This window comes from Battus philenor, unplaced genomic scaffold (assembly GCF_028537555.1).
Source record: "Battus philenor isolate CCGP_79_NKW_IND1 unplaced genomic scaffold, ilBatPhil1.0.hap1 SCAF_1, whole genome shotgun sequence".
NCBI classification, from domain to species: domain Eukaryota; kingdom Metazoa; phylum Arthropoda; class Insecta; order Lepidoptera; family Papilionidae; genus Battus; species Battus philenor.
Genome location: NW_027181661.1, coordinates 5,786,465 through 5,804,149, shown reverse-complemented (window position 1 = coordinate 5,804,149; position 17,685 = coordinate 5,786,465). Strand labels below are relative to the sequence as shown.

At 34.2% G+C, this 17,685-nt stretch overlaps 1 protein-coding gene across 1 annotated transcript in view; it reads left to right on the top strand.

Moving 5' to 3' along the window:
- Dhc16F (Dynein heavy chain at 16F) overlaps positions 1-17,685 on the top strand; it is a 103,695-nt gene that overhangs the window by 27,705 nt on the left and 58,305 nt on the right. Inside the window, exons 15-24 of the mRNA XM_068771398.1 lie at positions 1,566-1,775; positions 2,996-3,208; positions 3,767-3,913; positions 5,696-5,872; positions 7,112-7,366; positions 8,431-8,577; positions 9,752-10,005; positions 12,652-12,770; positions 14,973-15,146; positions 16,715-16,874. Coding sequence (XP_068627499.1) covers positions 1,566-1,775; positions 2,996-3,208; positions 3,767-3,913; positions 5,696-5,872; positions 7,112-7,366; positions 8,431-8,577; positions 9,752-10,005; positions 12,652-12,770; positions 14,973-15,146; positions 16,715-16,874 — 1,856 coding nt within the window. The remainder of the gene's footprint in view (positions 1-1,565; positions 1,776-2,995; positions 3,209-3,766; positions 3,914-5,695; positions 5,873-7,111; positions 7,367-8,430; positions 8,578-9,751; positions 10,006-12,651; positions 12,771-14,972; positions 15,147-16,714; positions 16,875-17,685) is intronic.

Below are 17,685 nucleotides of genomic sequence, written 5' to 3'. Positions count from 1 at the left end.
ATGACCACGACCACTCATACAAGAACGCACGTCTGATTAAGTAGGCAGGAATATAAATGTTATAGAAAATATATATGTATATAAATATTTTTTTAATGAGTTTTTAGTCATAGTTTTGAATGATCTGTGTGTCTTCCACGTTGCATTGCACCTCAAACGTTCATAGAACTTGAGGATTCGTATTTCCATAATTAACGATAACTCCCTTTTTGTGTTGTGTTCGGTGTGCCGTCCACGCGATTCTGAGCATCTTCTCGATATCTCTGCATTATTTTTAACTGTTAGACAATGCCTACTAATATTATAAAATATTATTAAAATTGTCTTAACACTTCACTATACGTGTCAAGATATTTCTACCGAGCCCGGTAAAAAGATCATGGCAATATTGCTTTAAAAATCGCATTATCTCTCCATTATCGTGACAATCGCGCTTTTATTGCCAATTGGAATGTTCAGAAAGGTTCGAGAATAATGGTCCGAACTACTCTCTCTTGAGAATATCCATAATTAATAGACCTATGTAAAATCTCAATATATATGAAAGTAAGCTTTATGCTAATGTCATAAGGTTCATTATTCAATACATTATTTGCATATTTTAGATCATTCTAAAAGTTAGTTAGTTAGTTTTTTTCCTTATAAATCTAGATTGATCGACGGTTGCGCTTTTATGCATATACTGCGATGACGTAACACTGTGATTATTTGTTTTACTTAATTTACGATAATAAATTCATAGCATACTTTATGTAAATTATGTTACATCGATGTTGCTCACAAATGAAAAGAAACAGATACATGGAAACCGGGATATATAAAAAATTAGAACGATCTGCAATATCTATTCCACACGGGGTCGGCGTATAGCAAATGAGACGAATTTTCTTCCTAACATATCATGTTACATATCTTAATTTTAAATAAATATTATCATAAGACAGAGGACAGAATTTTTTCGATTTTTATCCTTCGCGACATTGATGTCTTGCTTGATACAAACACTATGTAAAAGGCCAGATCATTTTCTGCCACAAATAGAGGAGATGTCACTGTGCAACTGGCATAATATCAAACGTAAGGATATTTTAAAAGTTGCTTTTGCTTCGATATCTGTTCCGTATAATGCTATTATAGTAATTCAGTTCTCTTTACCACTTCACCTCAATTATATCAAAACCATTTATCACTAATTGGCGCCAAAATTATGCTAAAATAATACATACATGTATATACATATACATTTAAATGTATGAATATATATTGAGATATATATACACCTCACCACATCTCTATATATACACTTTTGAAATATTTGTCTTTAGTAGATGTAATAAAAATATTTCATTTCATATTTCATTTACACAGCCCCGGCCGTAATTATGTTAGCTTGTATCAAAATTTCTAAATTGAAATATAACATTGTTTCTTTTTTCATTGTAACCGTATCTGTAGTACCCCTGGCACAAATGAATGCTATTTGATCGCTTTTTAAGAATACATATTAGATAATAATACTGCACTGAATAGAAGTAATGTCTAACCATGTAACTTCACTTACTCAGTTGCCAGTGATATCCTACCTGAGAAGTCCAGCGCTGAAAGCACGCCACTGGGTCCGTGTGGAGGAGGTTCTTCATACGCGCTTCGTGCCCGGCGCAGTGTTAACTCTCGCGAACCTGGAACAACTGGGTGCTTTTCAACATGCAGACGACCTCATGGAAATCGCCGCTCAAGCGAGCTCCGAAGCCGGACTTGAAGCCCTACTTAAGAAGGTACAGTTTTTATAGGATATACTTTAGTCGTTGGAAGTGAAATTGAAAAGTTTCACGGAGCCCAAACTTTATTGCATGGTACATAATAATTTATTAGTTTGTAGAAGGAGCATTATCATAAGTGGTTCCAAACTGAAAAAAACCTAATAATTATAGGGTCTTAAAGTTCTGGAGTAGAGAAGTCCATAAGGTAACCTTTTTTAAGACCATCTGTTTAGATGGTGAAAATCTATGGAGAAGGTATACATCTAGTAGTAAATAGCTTACGACAGAAATAAGCCTGTTGTTAAATAATTCCGAATTGTAAGCAAATGTTATTGTACTACAAATTGAAGCTAATAGCATCTAATATTTATGATAGTTGTTAAAACAATGTTTTATTAAAAACGAAAGCATGGAAACACTCATAGTTTATTTTTAAATTAATTAATTGCCACAGGAGAGACGATTATGTGGGATGAATAAAAAACAATAATAATAATCAGATAATCGAAAACTGATAATTTTAATACGAGATTAAACGACACATTCTACGATAAAATTTGTCGGAAAAATTAAATCAAATATAACATTTTCCTCCATACTTCTACTGCAACAAATTTTTCAGTGACGTGTTAATAAAAAAACAAGCACGTGAAATCCTTTTTCAAAACTTGTAAATCAACTCATGAACGGTAAACTTTTTATATACGAATATCTATTGGCCTTTTTGATACCTTAATAAACAACGTAAAATTCATTTTCCTAAAGTGTTGCTGAGTGCATAATTAAACAACGATTCCACCAGTTCGACTGATCTTTTTTAAAACTTTCATAAAGATTAGAGAAAAGTGGAGAATCAAAATGAAAAATTTTCGAAGAAAATTGAAAAATCATCTTTTCTCTCTTCTATTATTAAAATTATTGTCTCTAAGCGTCAAAAAAAATTGACAACACCCGGAACAAAATATTATATTAGTTTAGGATTCCTCTCACTCTTAGTGTCTCGTACGGCTTGTTGTCATTGGTACCCGCCATCTTTCCTTTTCTCTGACACTTCGTAATGTAGATTCCAAGGCGATCCCGTATATGTTCGTTTGATCTTTCCATCACACAACTGTGGCCTCTTAATCTTAATTTTATTTTCTTTGTATAGATACCAAATAATAACATGAGCTTTTCAGGTCAGCATAGGAAAAGTTTCTGTGAGGTTTTCAGGGTAAAAAATCACTTATTTGCAGGTGGAAGAAATGTGGGCGTCACTGGAGTTTCCTGTTATACCTCACAAGGATGCACGCGATGTGTTTGTACTTGGCGGTCTGGAAGAGCTGCAAGCTGCTCTCGATGAAAGCAGTGTACACGTGACCACTATCCTCAGCTCTCGTAACTGCGGCCCTCTGCGGAGTCGCGTTGAAGAATGGCAGCGTAACCTGGACCTCTTTGGAAGAACTCTTGTTAGCATAACAAATAATTTATTATAAGCTTAGTGTTATTTTAAAGACTTCTATTTTCGTGGTGAAATTATTTTTACGCACGCGTACCCGGTTGAAATTCCTTCCACTTGCGCAAAGCATTTTGATAATAGTATTATTATGTCAACCAAGTAGTCAAGTTAGGAGTCTTCTTAGACAAGAGTTAATAGATTTCTACAAGGTAAGCATGTAATGTCGTAGACCGCGTCATAAACTAACAACAGGCTAGACAGAGGTTGAATGCTTCGCCCATAAAGTATAAAAATAAAGTTCCTGTCCGTGACATGGCACAACTATAATTGAACAGGAAGAGAAAGAATAGCGAACTCTCCTTAACTATGTCGTCGGTCTACCTAGTGGGGACCATACCCACGCCGCGTCTACTTATAACGATCATATATATACAGATAGTATACATAATAGTATAAACTAAATAGGTATTGGTAAGTAGCGGTGTAAAAATGTACACAGTATTGTAAATTTCATATTTATTTATAAATGACGTGATTTTTCAATAAAATATATATTAACGGTGTGCAGGAAGAGTGGCAATTATGCCAACAGACGTGGATGTATCTCGAGGCGATATTCAGCGCACCCGATATCCAACGTCAGCTGCCTAACGAGACTCGTCTATTCACTATCGTGGACAAGTCATGGAAGGACGTCATGCGTAAACTTGCAAAGGTAAGTACTATACTGTAAATTCAATTACGGATTGAAGTTCGTTCAACTTTCAGCGATATCATATATAATGCAAATCAAATAAGGCTATAGTTAATTGGGATAAAATTAAAATATGTGAATTGCTCTATTTAATTGCAAAAATTGAAAAGACCCCTAACCTCCTTTGTGAAATAATATGAGTTTACAGACAATTTAAATGAAAAACGAAAATACCTGACTCAAGAGACATTTTACAGCAGAAATATGACTATTTTAGTTGATTGCTTACATTGTAGTTAGAATTGTTTGTGAATAACAAACAAACACACGTACAAGCAGGCATACATACTTCCACGAGTTGCAATTAGTTCTAACAAGCCAACAATATATGATAAACCTTCTGTAAAACACCTTAGGTAGCTAGGGCGGGATTGAAAACTAATCGTTCTCGAAATTACCGTCCAGGCTAACAGAAACTGGGTCGCTTCCTTTCGGATGTTATATCCTAAATATAACATTCTGTTATTATTATTGTATAATAATAACATAATGAATTGGTATTCGTTGTCATTTATTTCTTGTTATTTTTTCAGCCGATAGTCGCGCATTGTAAGATATAGGTCGCGATGACTGGTTTTGCGCTACCCGTATCTAGCGACTTTTCGCAACTGTAACTATGTCGTCGGTCTACCTGCTCAAGTTACGTCTAGCGGCTCTTGGTCGCCAACAGAGAACCTTACGGTCGTTAGCCTTGGATTGCATGAGCAGTGTACCCCGCCCAATGCCACTGCAAACGAGCAATTCTTAGACCTACGTCGGTGACCTTGGTTCTTATGCGGATCTCCTACTTTCTGATTTAATTTCGCAGCTAAAATCCGCACATAGCTCTCTCCATTGCTTTCTGGGTTTTTTTCTTTTTTTTTATTTAAATGGTCCCCGCTGTTGGGGACCTCTCGTTCCCCTATCTCGTGTGGGACAGGGACTTTTTAATTCTATTAATTTATTCATTTTTTTTAATTATTATTATCATTCTTCTCTTTCATATATCATCTCATCTGTCGTACTGTTTCTTTCATTCTACAATTTTCCCAGTCTTTCTCTTTCATTCCATTAGCCATACATTCATCCTCAACCACTACATTCTAGGTTTCCTTACTATTTTATTTTGTAACATTATTTATTGTTCAAATATTTAACACGTATTATTATATATTTAACACCTTTTTTTACTATATTTTAGTGTTCGTTTTATTTTTACTTATTGCATTTATTACCACCTTCCTGCAGTAGCTGAGGAAGCGTTCTCTCTCCCCTTCGTCTTGCATGATGGCCGAGATATTCCTTTTCTCTATCTTTTTGCTCATCCGGCATTCGGAATCTGCGCGCAGTCTTCCGAACGCCGGACAGTGGGCCACAAGGTGGACCACGGTCTGGCCCACGCCCGGTTCACAGAAGCACGAGGGGTCCTCCTTGAGCTTGAACCTGTGAAGGTACTCTGAGAACCCCCCTGCTTTCTGGGTTACCTTATTAGTCTCACCATAAGCCACCATTTTGTTAGGATCCGTGAGTTACCGGTAACGTACATTAGTCAGAGACCTTCATCTTCAGACAATGCGATATAACTTATTTAATAAATAAATTATTCCACAATTATTTATTTAATTTACATGATTGTTTCTTTTAACATAATTTAGTCTACAACACATACATATATTACAAGTATGATATTGTTTTATTTTATATAACCCGTATATTGCGTAGAATTTTACAATTACTATGTTTTAGTTAACATAATTGTTTTAGGTGCCTCTCGCTATGCCTGCGGCAACGCAGCCAAAACTTTATGATGAGTTCGTTCGGAATAACGAAATGTTGGACCAGATCATGAAATGTCTCGAGGCATACTTGGAGACCAAGCGAGTTGCCTTTCCGCGTTTCTTCTTTCTCTCCAATGATGAGCTGCTCGAGATTTTGGCTCAAGTAAGAAAAATGTTTTTATTCAACTAATTCAGTTATAATCAACCTTTTTTTAAAGTGTCTACAATAGTTTGGATGTGATTTCATCTTAGTTATAACTTTCGTAGCAGAGCGAATGTTACTAAGGGAGTCTTAGCACGGCTTTTTTCAGTTTCCTGGCATCTTTGGTAGTTGGCACGGGTCGATTTAGAGATGATTACTCAATGAACTCACGTGCTGCGAAAATTAAAATAAAATCTTGATGGTTCTACAACCGCATTAATTTTCCAAGCAAAATTTAAAAAATGCTGATGATGTCTAACGTTTTCATGAGTGTTATAAACCGAACTATCTATGAACAGATTTAATATAAAAATACAAATGAACAGATTTAATATAAAATAAAAATACAGAACATTAACGTCTTTTTTGTTCTTTCCTGACATATTTAACGTGCCGCAATGTCTGTGGTCAGGTTGATGTTTAATTCGAATTACTCAGGATTTATTTAGAAAAGAACAAACTCAAAATTGATTAAATATTTACTATAATGAAAAAAGATTTTTAAAAATATGTAAATTAAAATTCAAAAAAGCTAATATCGCTAATTAATGGATAAAATTTTATATATTCAAATTCGTTATCGAATATAACGTAACTTAGTATATAAATAATAGTAGAAATTAATAAATTATTTTTAATATCAAATCAAAAAAAAAGATTATGATTAATAATATTTCTTTATGATACACATGAAAAAATTTTGAGATCATCAGAGAATCTGAAATTAAAAATCCGACGCTTTCTTTTTCGTTCATGGCCAAATCTTTTAGCACACAGGCCTTTGGATTGTGGAATGGTTTCCGCTGAATATAAGACGTTCTAAGTCACTACCTATTTTTTTTTAAAGTTTGATAAAGATTTACCATTGATTATTTATTCTTTAACTTTTTTCTTTACTATTATGCAACTATGTGTATATACACAGAAGAAAGAGTATATACACAGAAAAAATATAAGAGTGTGTATTTACACAGAGAAAATATTTTCTAAGGGTGTGCAATAAAGAATGTTAAAAAAAATATCGACATATGTACAAAAGTAAAGTATAATATAACATTTTGAATGTATAACACAAAGTAATTTAAGGTTCTATTTAAATCTAAAATCATTGTGTCTATGTAATAAATATAAATGGTACCTTTCAGAGTAAAAAAATTCAATATATGTTGTCATTTGACTGACTTAATAGTGTTTACACAGACACGTAACCCGCATGCCGTACAACCACATCTACGTAAGTGTTTCGACGCGATAGCGAAGCTGGAGTTTGGTGTGAAACTGCCCGAGAGTGAGATGGTGGAGGCGGAAGACGGTACGTTGGTTGAGCCGGACATGACGCCGAGATCACGCGACCGTCTGCAGGAAACCCTCGCACTTACAGCGCGTCCCGAGGATCTCACCACAGATATTGTAGCTATGCTTTCCCCAGAAGCCGAGCGCATCAACCTTGGCAAGGTATTCCCCATGAAAATAAAATAAAACTAATATTTACGCGAATATTATTCATGAATATATTTAATTTTATTTTGGTTCTAATAAAAGCCAAAGACGTTTGTGTGAATGTAGGTTAGATTTATTTATAATAATGTAATAACGTTCAGTTACACGTGGCACTAGTCATCTTACTCGCACAATCACAGACATACATTCAGTAAATCGTTTTTAATCTAAAATAATATTCAAGTAACGAAATATTATCATTACATATAAACTTAAAATATTTCAATATTTTCAACTTATTATTTACATGTATTTTGTTTTCTAAAATATCCCCTCTTAGATATCTTTTGTGGAGGTCTTGCAGTGAGCATTTGTGGTCTGAAACGAAACAACCAACTACGTACAGCTGTAGGTAGTTTGCCCTCACTGTAGCCTTCGACTTATTTTAGTAAATCTTCACATTGTATAATATAAAATTTTCCTGTATCATTGTTATTTTTAGCAAATGAAAGTTATTATTACACAGTCTGTTTCTTTATTTAGTATTAGAAACATAAAAAATCTATGTTATATTTATGTTTGTTTACGGAACAGATGGTCCATTGGGTCTTAAGATTCTGAAGTGACCACAGTCTGGCAGGATATCGCCCAATAATGTGGATAGGCTTTGTAAAGGTTGGCGGAATATGGTGTAGGAAGGTGGCTTTAAACCGGTCTTACTGGAATTTTATTGGGAAAACCTTCGTACATCCAGCAGTGGAAGTCCTACGGTTGAAATGATGATGATGATGATTAATCTGTCAACTATCTTTGGATATAAATGCCCACAACGCCTGGGTAACTACGGGTTAGCTCTGCCCGTAACGAAATAGGCTATATAATATCGAATTACCTTAAAAAACAGTTCAAAATCGCATAACTACAGACCGCAAGAGCACAAGAAATAATATTTCATTCATCTTTAAAAATATTCGTTCCTTTCACTGACAGGCGCCATGTTGCACACTTACCGGCCAACAAAAGGTTAAAGAGAGAAAAGTCTGCTATAACAGTTTGATGTATTGTTATATGTGTAACAGGGTCTGAAGGCGCGCGGTAATGTAGAGGAGTGGCTGGGCAAAGTGGAAGCAGCAATGTTCGCATCTGTGAAACGTTGTATGAAGTTCGCAATTCGGGATTACGAAGTCCGCCCGCGCCCCGAATGGTCTGCGTTACATCCCAATCAGGTGCATACAAATGATATATTCCCGTATTCATTTTTTTATGTATTATGTTTTAATGTCGTTAATTAAAATAATTTAACTACCTGGTCAACAAATGAAATTAACAAATAGTATTATTTTGAGAACAAACAAACCTACTGTGTTATTTTGAACTAAAAACTTTTGAAAATAGTTACAATTCACAATGTCTTTGTCAAAATAATAATTACTTTGTATTCATTTTAATAAATTTCATATTTTTATTAATAATTTAATTGTAATGAGTAATTCGAATTAAAGTAGAACATCTTAAGGAATTCGTCTCAAAAATGTTAACACTTTGCACTTGAGACCGTTTTCGTCTAGACCTACCAGCAACTCGGAGCGTTTCGCAGCGCTTTTGGTGAATTTCTTACCTCTAACATAAAATGATTATACACATAAAGTCTTTTACCAAGTTAAAGAGCGAAGTTTGCCATATCGAATACGGCGATAGCGTCCTGTTTTATAGTTTTGTTCTAGCGTAGTTATTTATTTCCTTAACTATTTCATTTACATTCTTCGAGCCGGTGTTTATTATTTATACTGTTAAAATAATCATCGATTCCAAAGCACATGAAAATGCCTTCTTGAATAAAAATATTTTTAATTGTATTAGTAAAATCTTAAAAATGTATCTAACATTCAACCCAAAGCTAAATAAAAAAATCTTAAGATATTCAACAATATATATTTCTTTACATATATGCAAGGAAGAGAAAGCGTTCTAACTCACGCAATTGGAAACATTGTGTTTTAAATAATAATAAAATCAGCGAATGTTTCTGTATAATAGCCAGTATGACGATGATAGCTATGTGATGAATTATCGACGTTTTCGTATGACTGTAACCAACAAAAGAGCAGGTGATTGACCTCGTAAGCTTTGTACTGTCTAAACATATTTGACTGTCGCAATACGTAAAACGTTTATTAAACTTAGATTTTTATAATTATAAAATCGATTTGTTTTTAGCATTATTCTTGATAATTTGTACACGTATTCTCTCCATAAGAACCTTCCTCTTGCTTTAACGAAGTGATAATACAAATTTGGCAAAGTGTTGAGCTATTTTTCAGTTTTTTTTTTTGTAAAAACATCGTTTGGTGATTATTACATATTAGTAGTTCATTGAACTGTGTGCTATGTTTCGCACAGGTTGTACTGACGGTGTCGCAGATTATGTGGGCGAGGAGTATCCACGAGGTGTTTGGAGCGGGCGACGGCGAAACGGTTTTAGCGGCTATGGTGGCGTTCGAAAAGCGCAGCGTTGGAGATCTGAACGCACTCGCAGCGCTTACCAGACAGGCGCTGGGATCGCTGTTCCGACGAGTGCTTTGCGCTCTTATCACTGTCGACGTGCATGCGCGTGACTCTGTCGCTAACATGGTAGAAAAGCGCGTTCAACGAGAGTAAGTTTCAATTTCTCCCACCATCATTACATCAGTCGATAAATGCCCCCTGCAAGGCATAATCTTCTCCTAAAGATCGCTGCGGTGACCGGTGTTGTACCGCCCGCATCTAACGACTTCCGGTGACCTTAACAATATCGTCGGTCCACTTATTTTGTTTCATCCATATATCTATTTTATTTATTTTTGTTTTGCGATTAGGTCTTGTTAACACTACATTTACATCTTTATTAAATGATTCAGTGATTTCATTATAGTAAAAATATTGTTATAACGCCATATATACTACAATGATGAATAAATAAAACACATTTGAAATATTATCCTAACAGGTTCTAGTTAGAGTATATTTTATTACTGCGATCGCCTTCATCGCTATCGATAGGAAGGTCTATATATTAGCCATTAAAGGAGGTTCACTGTTATACATAGGCCTTCCGTATATATGTTCGATAGGTCCGGTATGCTTCCAGTCTCTACTGACTATATTAGCAAAATCGTCTATTCAGTTTTTGGGTGGACATTCTTCGCAGTGCATTCCGTTCCATATAAAGTACATATATTTTTTGGTAAATGTTTCCTTTAGATTTATATTAAGAATCATAGACAAAGACACACATATACAGACAAAGCACGCACAGACAAAGACATTTAATTTAAAAGGCTGAAGTTTAACTAGAAACGGTTGTAGTAAGCTGTGCTGAAAGTGCAATAAAGGGCTTCCGGTCTGACTAACATGCATATGATATATCTCATACGTGTACGAAATTATATCTAGATGCAATTGAAATGAGACAAGTTTCTATGCCTTTATGAAGCCCAGCGTGGATATGAATTCTCGACTGAATTGCCGGGAAAATTTCACGGCACCTCTTCAGCTATAAAATTTAATATGTTCAGCGAAAATGCATGTATAACCATTTCAATACGCTTCAGTTATTGGATAAATAAATTATATTTTTGTGTTATACTTTATTTATTATAAGTATATGTGCAATATTAATATATGTATATATTTATATATGGATGTAAATACATAGGTATGTTTATGTTTGTATATATGAATTTTTTATATACGTTTACTACCCATTATTTATACTTCTACTGTTTCCATACTATGGTTATCTGTAAGCGATTGCCTAGTGTAATAAGACCACCCATTGTTCTCTTTTTAAACAAAATATTATGAAACTATTTAAATATATCCTAAAGTGTACAGTAAAGAATATTAAATAAATATTTCAGAGTGATCCCTTACTTCTTCTTCTTCCACTGTTAGGCATAAGCCTCTCTCCTAAAGATCGTCACGATGATCGGTCTTGCGTTGCTCGCGACCTTCACTATGTCGTTGGTCTATTTAGTGGGGGAGAGGGGGGCTACCCACGCCGCGTATACGACTCGTGCTCGCCACTTCACCCCCTTCGATTGAGTAAATGTGAAATAAATCAATTAATTTTAAAATCCATAAATATGACGTAATATAAATTTGTTGGACGTTAATTACCAATTGCGCAAAGTCCAAAGCTAATATTTCCAGAACTATTTTCTGAAATTTTGGAAATTGCCATGTTTTCTAAATTTTTTTTATATATTAGCTAATAATAAAATCGAATGAAATCCGTAAACAGTTTTCAAATTGTAGCATTTACACTAGATAGGTATAGTGTTATATAGTACCTTTTTACTTTTCAAAAAATTATAATTCTCCTTGTACTTTTCTCACTGGCTGCCTAAAAAAACATATATTTGAATTGATCAATTAACCATAGCCGGTAAATCACAGACTAATAATATTACTTCATCAGAATGTAAATCAAACATAAAACTTCTAAATTTTCGCCATAGAAAAAGTGTAACGAAAAATAGCAGAATAAATTTTCAAAATAGATTAAAATGTATCTTATAAAACACAGCGAAACTCGCTGGCGTAAGTAATATGTTTTTCCGCAGAACAATCTTCTTTGACTAGCATCAAGCCCGTATTATCTATGTATACTGCCAATATTTGCAAGAAAATCCGGAATTTAAATATGACAATATACAAATTTTCAATGTTTTACGCTAATTTTTTTAACCTTGAAAGTATTGTTTTAAGTTCTTTCAGTTTGAAATAATTTTCCTTTATTGCTCTAAATGTACTATCATCAAAAATTTTAGACTTAATAATATCTTGTGTGGAAACAAGAAATCCATTATGGGGCCTGTTTTGGCCTTCTTAGCCAATTTGTAAGATTAAGAACCTAATCTATCAACATATAAGAGATATTTATTTATGTGTTTGACTCATTACGATGTCTTTGGAATAATAAAGACTGTAGACTTAAAATTTGCTAGAAATATTTCTTTCGCCAAGTAGATATAAGCTAAGAAATCTGTTACGTTAATTCTATTGAGAGAAGATTAATTTAAAAAATTCATATTTACAATCTAAAGTTTTATAGATTTAAAACTTGATAGAATATTTTTAAGCATGACTAAATTTACTAAGAATAGATTTTATAAAATCATATCTACAAAAGGCAGTACGGACATCGTGAAACTTGCAATGCGAAACGGGTGGAGTAAAATTAATACAAATGAAAACTAAACTAAACAAAATGTCGATGTATTTATTTATAAATTTTAATAGTATCATATGCGCTCTAGCACGGACTTCGAGTGGTTGAAGATGATTCGGTACTACTGGGTGGAAGAAATGGATAACTGCGTAGCAAAGATGTCCAGCGCAACGTACATCTACGGCCACGAATACTTGGGCGCGGGAGGTGATACACTTGTGTACAAAATATTTTTATATTCAAAATAGGTAATCTACGTTTAAAATGCATAAATAATAAACATTGTGAAAAATATTATAAATACACTACGGATATTGTAGTAGTTTTAAATAAAATGTACTAAGAATTTAAAGGAAATACTGTAAATGTATCCGCGTATGGTATATGACAGATATGTTTGATAAGACAAAGACAGTTTTTCCATCCCTTTTTTACTGTTCTAGTATGAGGCACAAGGCCTGAGAGTTATTATTTTTTAAAAATAGAACATTTGATAAATTTGAAAAAATATTGTTATTTGTGGCGTGAAGTTTTATGACGTTCTGTCCGCTACCTTAAGGCGCTAAAAATGGATTATCTAGGTCACCGCTGTTAATAACGTTGATAAATAAAAGTATTTATAATAATAATGAACTATTCTGATATTCCAAATTATACTTGTATTTCTCTCATGTAATTTATTCAAAATTTTTCTAAGATAGTTATAATAATATGTTAAATGTTTTTATCGGAATAAGAACTATGTTTGTAGTTAAGTTAATCGTAAGAATCTGAAGATATGAAAAAATGTATATTTCGCTACCAAGTAATATCAATAATACACATGTTTAGTTCTCCATGATTGCAAAGGTCTTTAGTCATCGGCCGACAGTCAGATGGTTTAGTTAGAAGAATATAAATAAGTTTTCTGACTAACCAATCAGTAATAAGATCATCTGAAACAATATAACAAAAATACCTTTTCAATAATCTATTGTCACCAAGAGAGCAATGAACACACATGACAGCTATACCCGGAGCTTCGCTTCGAGATCGAATCAGAAATGAGAAGACCCACAAAAGAATCAAGGTTACCGACTTTGCCAGAACAACTGACTGTCTGAAGTGGCAGGAGGCGGGCCACATCGGTTGTGTAACCAATAGCCATTGGGACCAAAAAGTTCTCGAATGGTGACTACGAGCCCGTGGCTTGTGCTTGTGATGTATTTGAAGTTATAATGCAAGCCGACCTAGGTTTTGTGCAGCTTCATCGAAATTCAACCCGTGGAAACAGGGGTCCACGGATTTTAAAATTTTACGCTAGCGATCGTACCCCTGTTACAACGAAGACGTACATACGCGGAGAACTATACCCGTGTAGGTGTATAGTGTAGTGTTTCCACGGGCTCAATTTCGATGACGCTGCCCAAAGCCTAGATCGGCTAGCAGCATACCTTTAAATACGTCACAAGCGAGCCGGTGGACGCAGAGTGGGTAAGCCTCCCACAAGGTGGACCGACGACATAGTTAAGGTTGCGGGAACTCGCTAGATGCGGGTGTGGCTGTCTTTAGGAAAGGACGCAGTGTACGTATATCGGCTAAAAAGAAGAAGGAGAAAAACCTTTTGTTACATAACGGTATTATTTCCTACTCAATGGTACCAGGTGTCTTAAAATTTTCTTTAAATATATTTAGGAATAAATAGTCCTGTCAAAATTAGATTTTCTTTCTAACAGGGTGGAATTATATACGAATTAAAAAATCAGAATTAATTTGCTCGAGAGTGTCTAACAAAATTGGCAAGACTGTTGCAACTGGAAATGCTATAATCAATTGCTATTAACCATGCTCTAAAGCCCCGGCGAGTCTTAGCAAGGGCCGATAAATTAAATATTTCATCTGATGCCGTTCTACCAGGTTTTTTTGTCTAAGTGCAAGGGTACCCCAATGGGGCAAAAAAAAGGTTTTTTTTAGGTACTATGCTCGAAGGCACCTTTCGGAGGTTTTTTGCGGATCAATATATTAATTATTTCAATTAATGGTAAGATTTCGTGTTCCTAGTTCGCTCCGGACTCTCCATAGGACTTAGGTGCAAGGGTGACCAGGAACTAGAAAATAGTTTTTGTTATTAATTAATTATGTTCGTAGATTACTACAGGATTCTCAACATGGGATAGTATAGAATGGATACATAGATATATAGTTTTAAAACTCATAGAAGGCATCCGTGCCCTTGATTCGCATGAATGAACGCTCCATGGAGTGATCAGGTGCATTGGGACAAATCTTTATTCGTTTGGGTTTCTTGTTTTGGGGTCAGCTTCCTCTTTTTAACCACATGGGTAGATTCTATTATGACACTTGGCTGTAACTACAGGCCCCCAAGAACGATGTCTTTCTGAATAGCGACGGTGTATATGTATCTCTTAGGTGTGCTGGTAATCACGCCGCTGACTGACCGCTGTTACTTGTGCCTTATGGGAGCGCTGCAATTGGACTTGGGGGGAGCCCCAGCCGGCCCTGCTGGCACCGGCAAGACTGAGACCACAAAAGACCTCGCTAAATCTGTTGCCGTGCAGTGTGTCGTCTTCAACTGTTCCGAAGGTAAGCATTCTTTGTATCGACATGATGATTGGTTATTTTTTACTTGTGTACTGGCTATTAATGGCTTAATTACTTACTGGTGAACTAAAGGGTGAATATATAGCAAATTTTTTGCCTAAAGGCTTAAAGCTTTTTCACCTTTTTCTAATCATTCCTGTTTAGTGATGACTATGAAATATGCTAAATAAATTTATTTCTCTATTGTAATTCTACGGGTCAATAACTTCTGGCGGATTCAAGTCTGCAGGGACAAATAGTAAACAATAATTAATTTTAATATGTAGTTATTCTAATTTCAAAAACGTTTTTTTACTATATTTATTACGAGTCTAGGACAATTTAAAACGGTCGTAGCTTCAAGTTGATCGACCTCATAATAAGGGAGTTAAATCTGATTTTAGTTTGTATCAAATTGGGTTCGTATATCATTTTTCTCATAATGTACACATGTGGTCACTAAATAATTATATGCAGATAATAAATATATTAATAAATAAACAAAAATATTCAGGGAAATAATGTAAAATGATGGCTCGGTTCAATACAGACAGTGAACAATAACTAGATTGAATACGTAGTAATCCGTATTTCATTAAAGTATCACGTGTACCATACATTCATTGGGAACAAATGAGCAATACATTTACTTCTTTATCAACTTTTACACCTGTAACCTATCACCCAGTATAATAGTTTTATCATGGAATTTCAATAAGTTATTTTAAGAAAGAGTTTGGTTTTATTTTATCTAAAAAAACTTACATAAAACTTATCGTGTTTATTTTTATTACATTAAATGATAAATTTATCTAGTTAATTCTTGCAGATATTCTAAAGTTATTTATTTAAAAAAAAAAACTTGTATAAATCCATTTACAGTAGTTAAGTTATAGAACGAGGCGAAAGGTTTTCTAAAAAGGAACGATTGATGTATTCTCTTTGTAGAGCGGAGAAAGACTAACTTTATTACATGTCGTATCCTACATCTAAGCTTGTAAAACCTATTATTGCAAAAATAGAATCTACTATCGTAGTACCAGAGAGCTACTCGTAATTTTATATATATTACGTAAAGGTTATTTTGCAATAAGTTTTTTATCCTTACACAGGTGATTGATTATAGGTGTAGTATCAGTGGTAGTCCAACGGTAAAGCACTGGAAATTGCGATTGTAGATCGTTAGTTAGATTCTCGGAATGCAATCTTATGTAATTCACACTATTAATTATTATATAATATAAATAATACATATAATTGCCACTACTCACAAACAAGTTTCTAGAGACATGCGATCACCATCGGCTATAGATATAGGAGTAAGTTTATGTTTTGCAGTAGGCGTCTGTGGGCTGAAACAATATATCGGCTTTAAGAAAATGCTCATTTAATAGCTCATCATTTATCAGCCAAAAGCTTCAAAGCTCTTACTTCTATTTACTAACCTGTAAACAGATATCAATCTGGATTCCGTTACATTTTGCGACGGGCTAATAATTTCTGGGAGTAAAAAGGCTGCAGGGAGTGATAGTAAATAATTATTAATTTTGAATATGAACCGTCGTATTCAGGGTTAGACTACAAAATGATGGGTCGCTTCTTCTCCGGTCTGGCGACATCGGGCGCTTGGTGTTGCTTCGATGAGTTTAATCGTATTGACATCGAGGTGCTGTCTGTTATTGCCCAGCAACTTATCACTATTCGTAACGCCAAGATTGCCAGAGTCTCCAGGTAAATTGTATAATTTATTAAAAAAATTATTCTTCACCTTTTCAGCGGAAAAATTTCCACCGTAAGGTAAGGTATTGATCTTTTTCAAAGATCGCCACGAGGTCCAATATTGCGCTGCCCACATTCATCGACTGCCTGCAACCTTAACTATGTCGTCGGTCCTCCTGAGGGGGGGGGGGGGGGTAGGCTACCTACGCCGCGTCCATCGGCTCATGGTCGCCACTCAAAAACCTTTTGTCCGCAATAAATTATTTTTCTTTAAAATAATTTTATATTGTTATTTCCTTGAGCAAAGATTATAATTGAAACCTCTAGAACTCCCTACATCTCTTTCAAGTCGATTTTAACATGGCAAGAATATTGTAAAACTATTCTACTGTTCCCGCAGTAAAGGATTGTCTCAAACAAACAAAAAACACTGTCATGTGACCTCATTGAGAGAATGATACCTTATTTTTTCAAATATTTGTGTAATATATTTGTCCAGAATTAGTTTTGTGCAAAAACATTACATTTAATTTGTTGATTTTATTGTCTTTCGATTGCTTTATTCTCATTTAATACTTAATTGTATGAAGAGTATACATTTTTATATTTATTTATAGTAATTACAGAACTCGTGTATGAAATTGCTTAGCGATAATATAAATAAAGTTTTAATGTTTTATAATAATTAACGTATTGTGTACAAATGATATTTTTACACATTACGTATCATTACTTAATTTTACCTAAATCTTGACTCATAATAATATAATTATAATTTTAATTTGTATTAGCCGGGTACCCCTCTATTAAATTGGAAAAATCT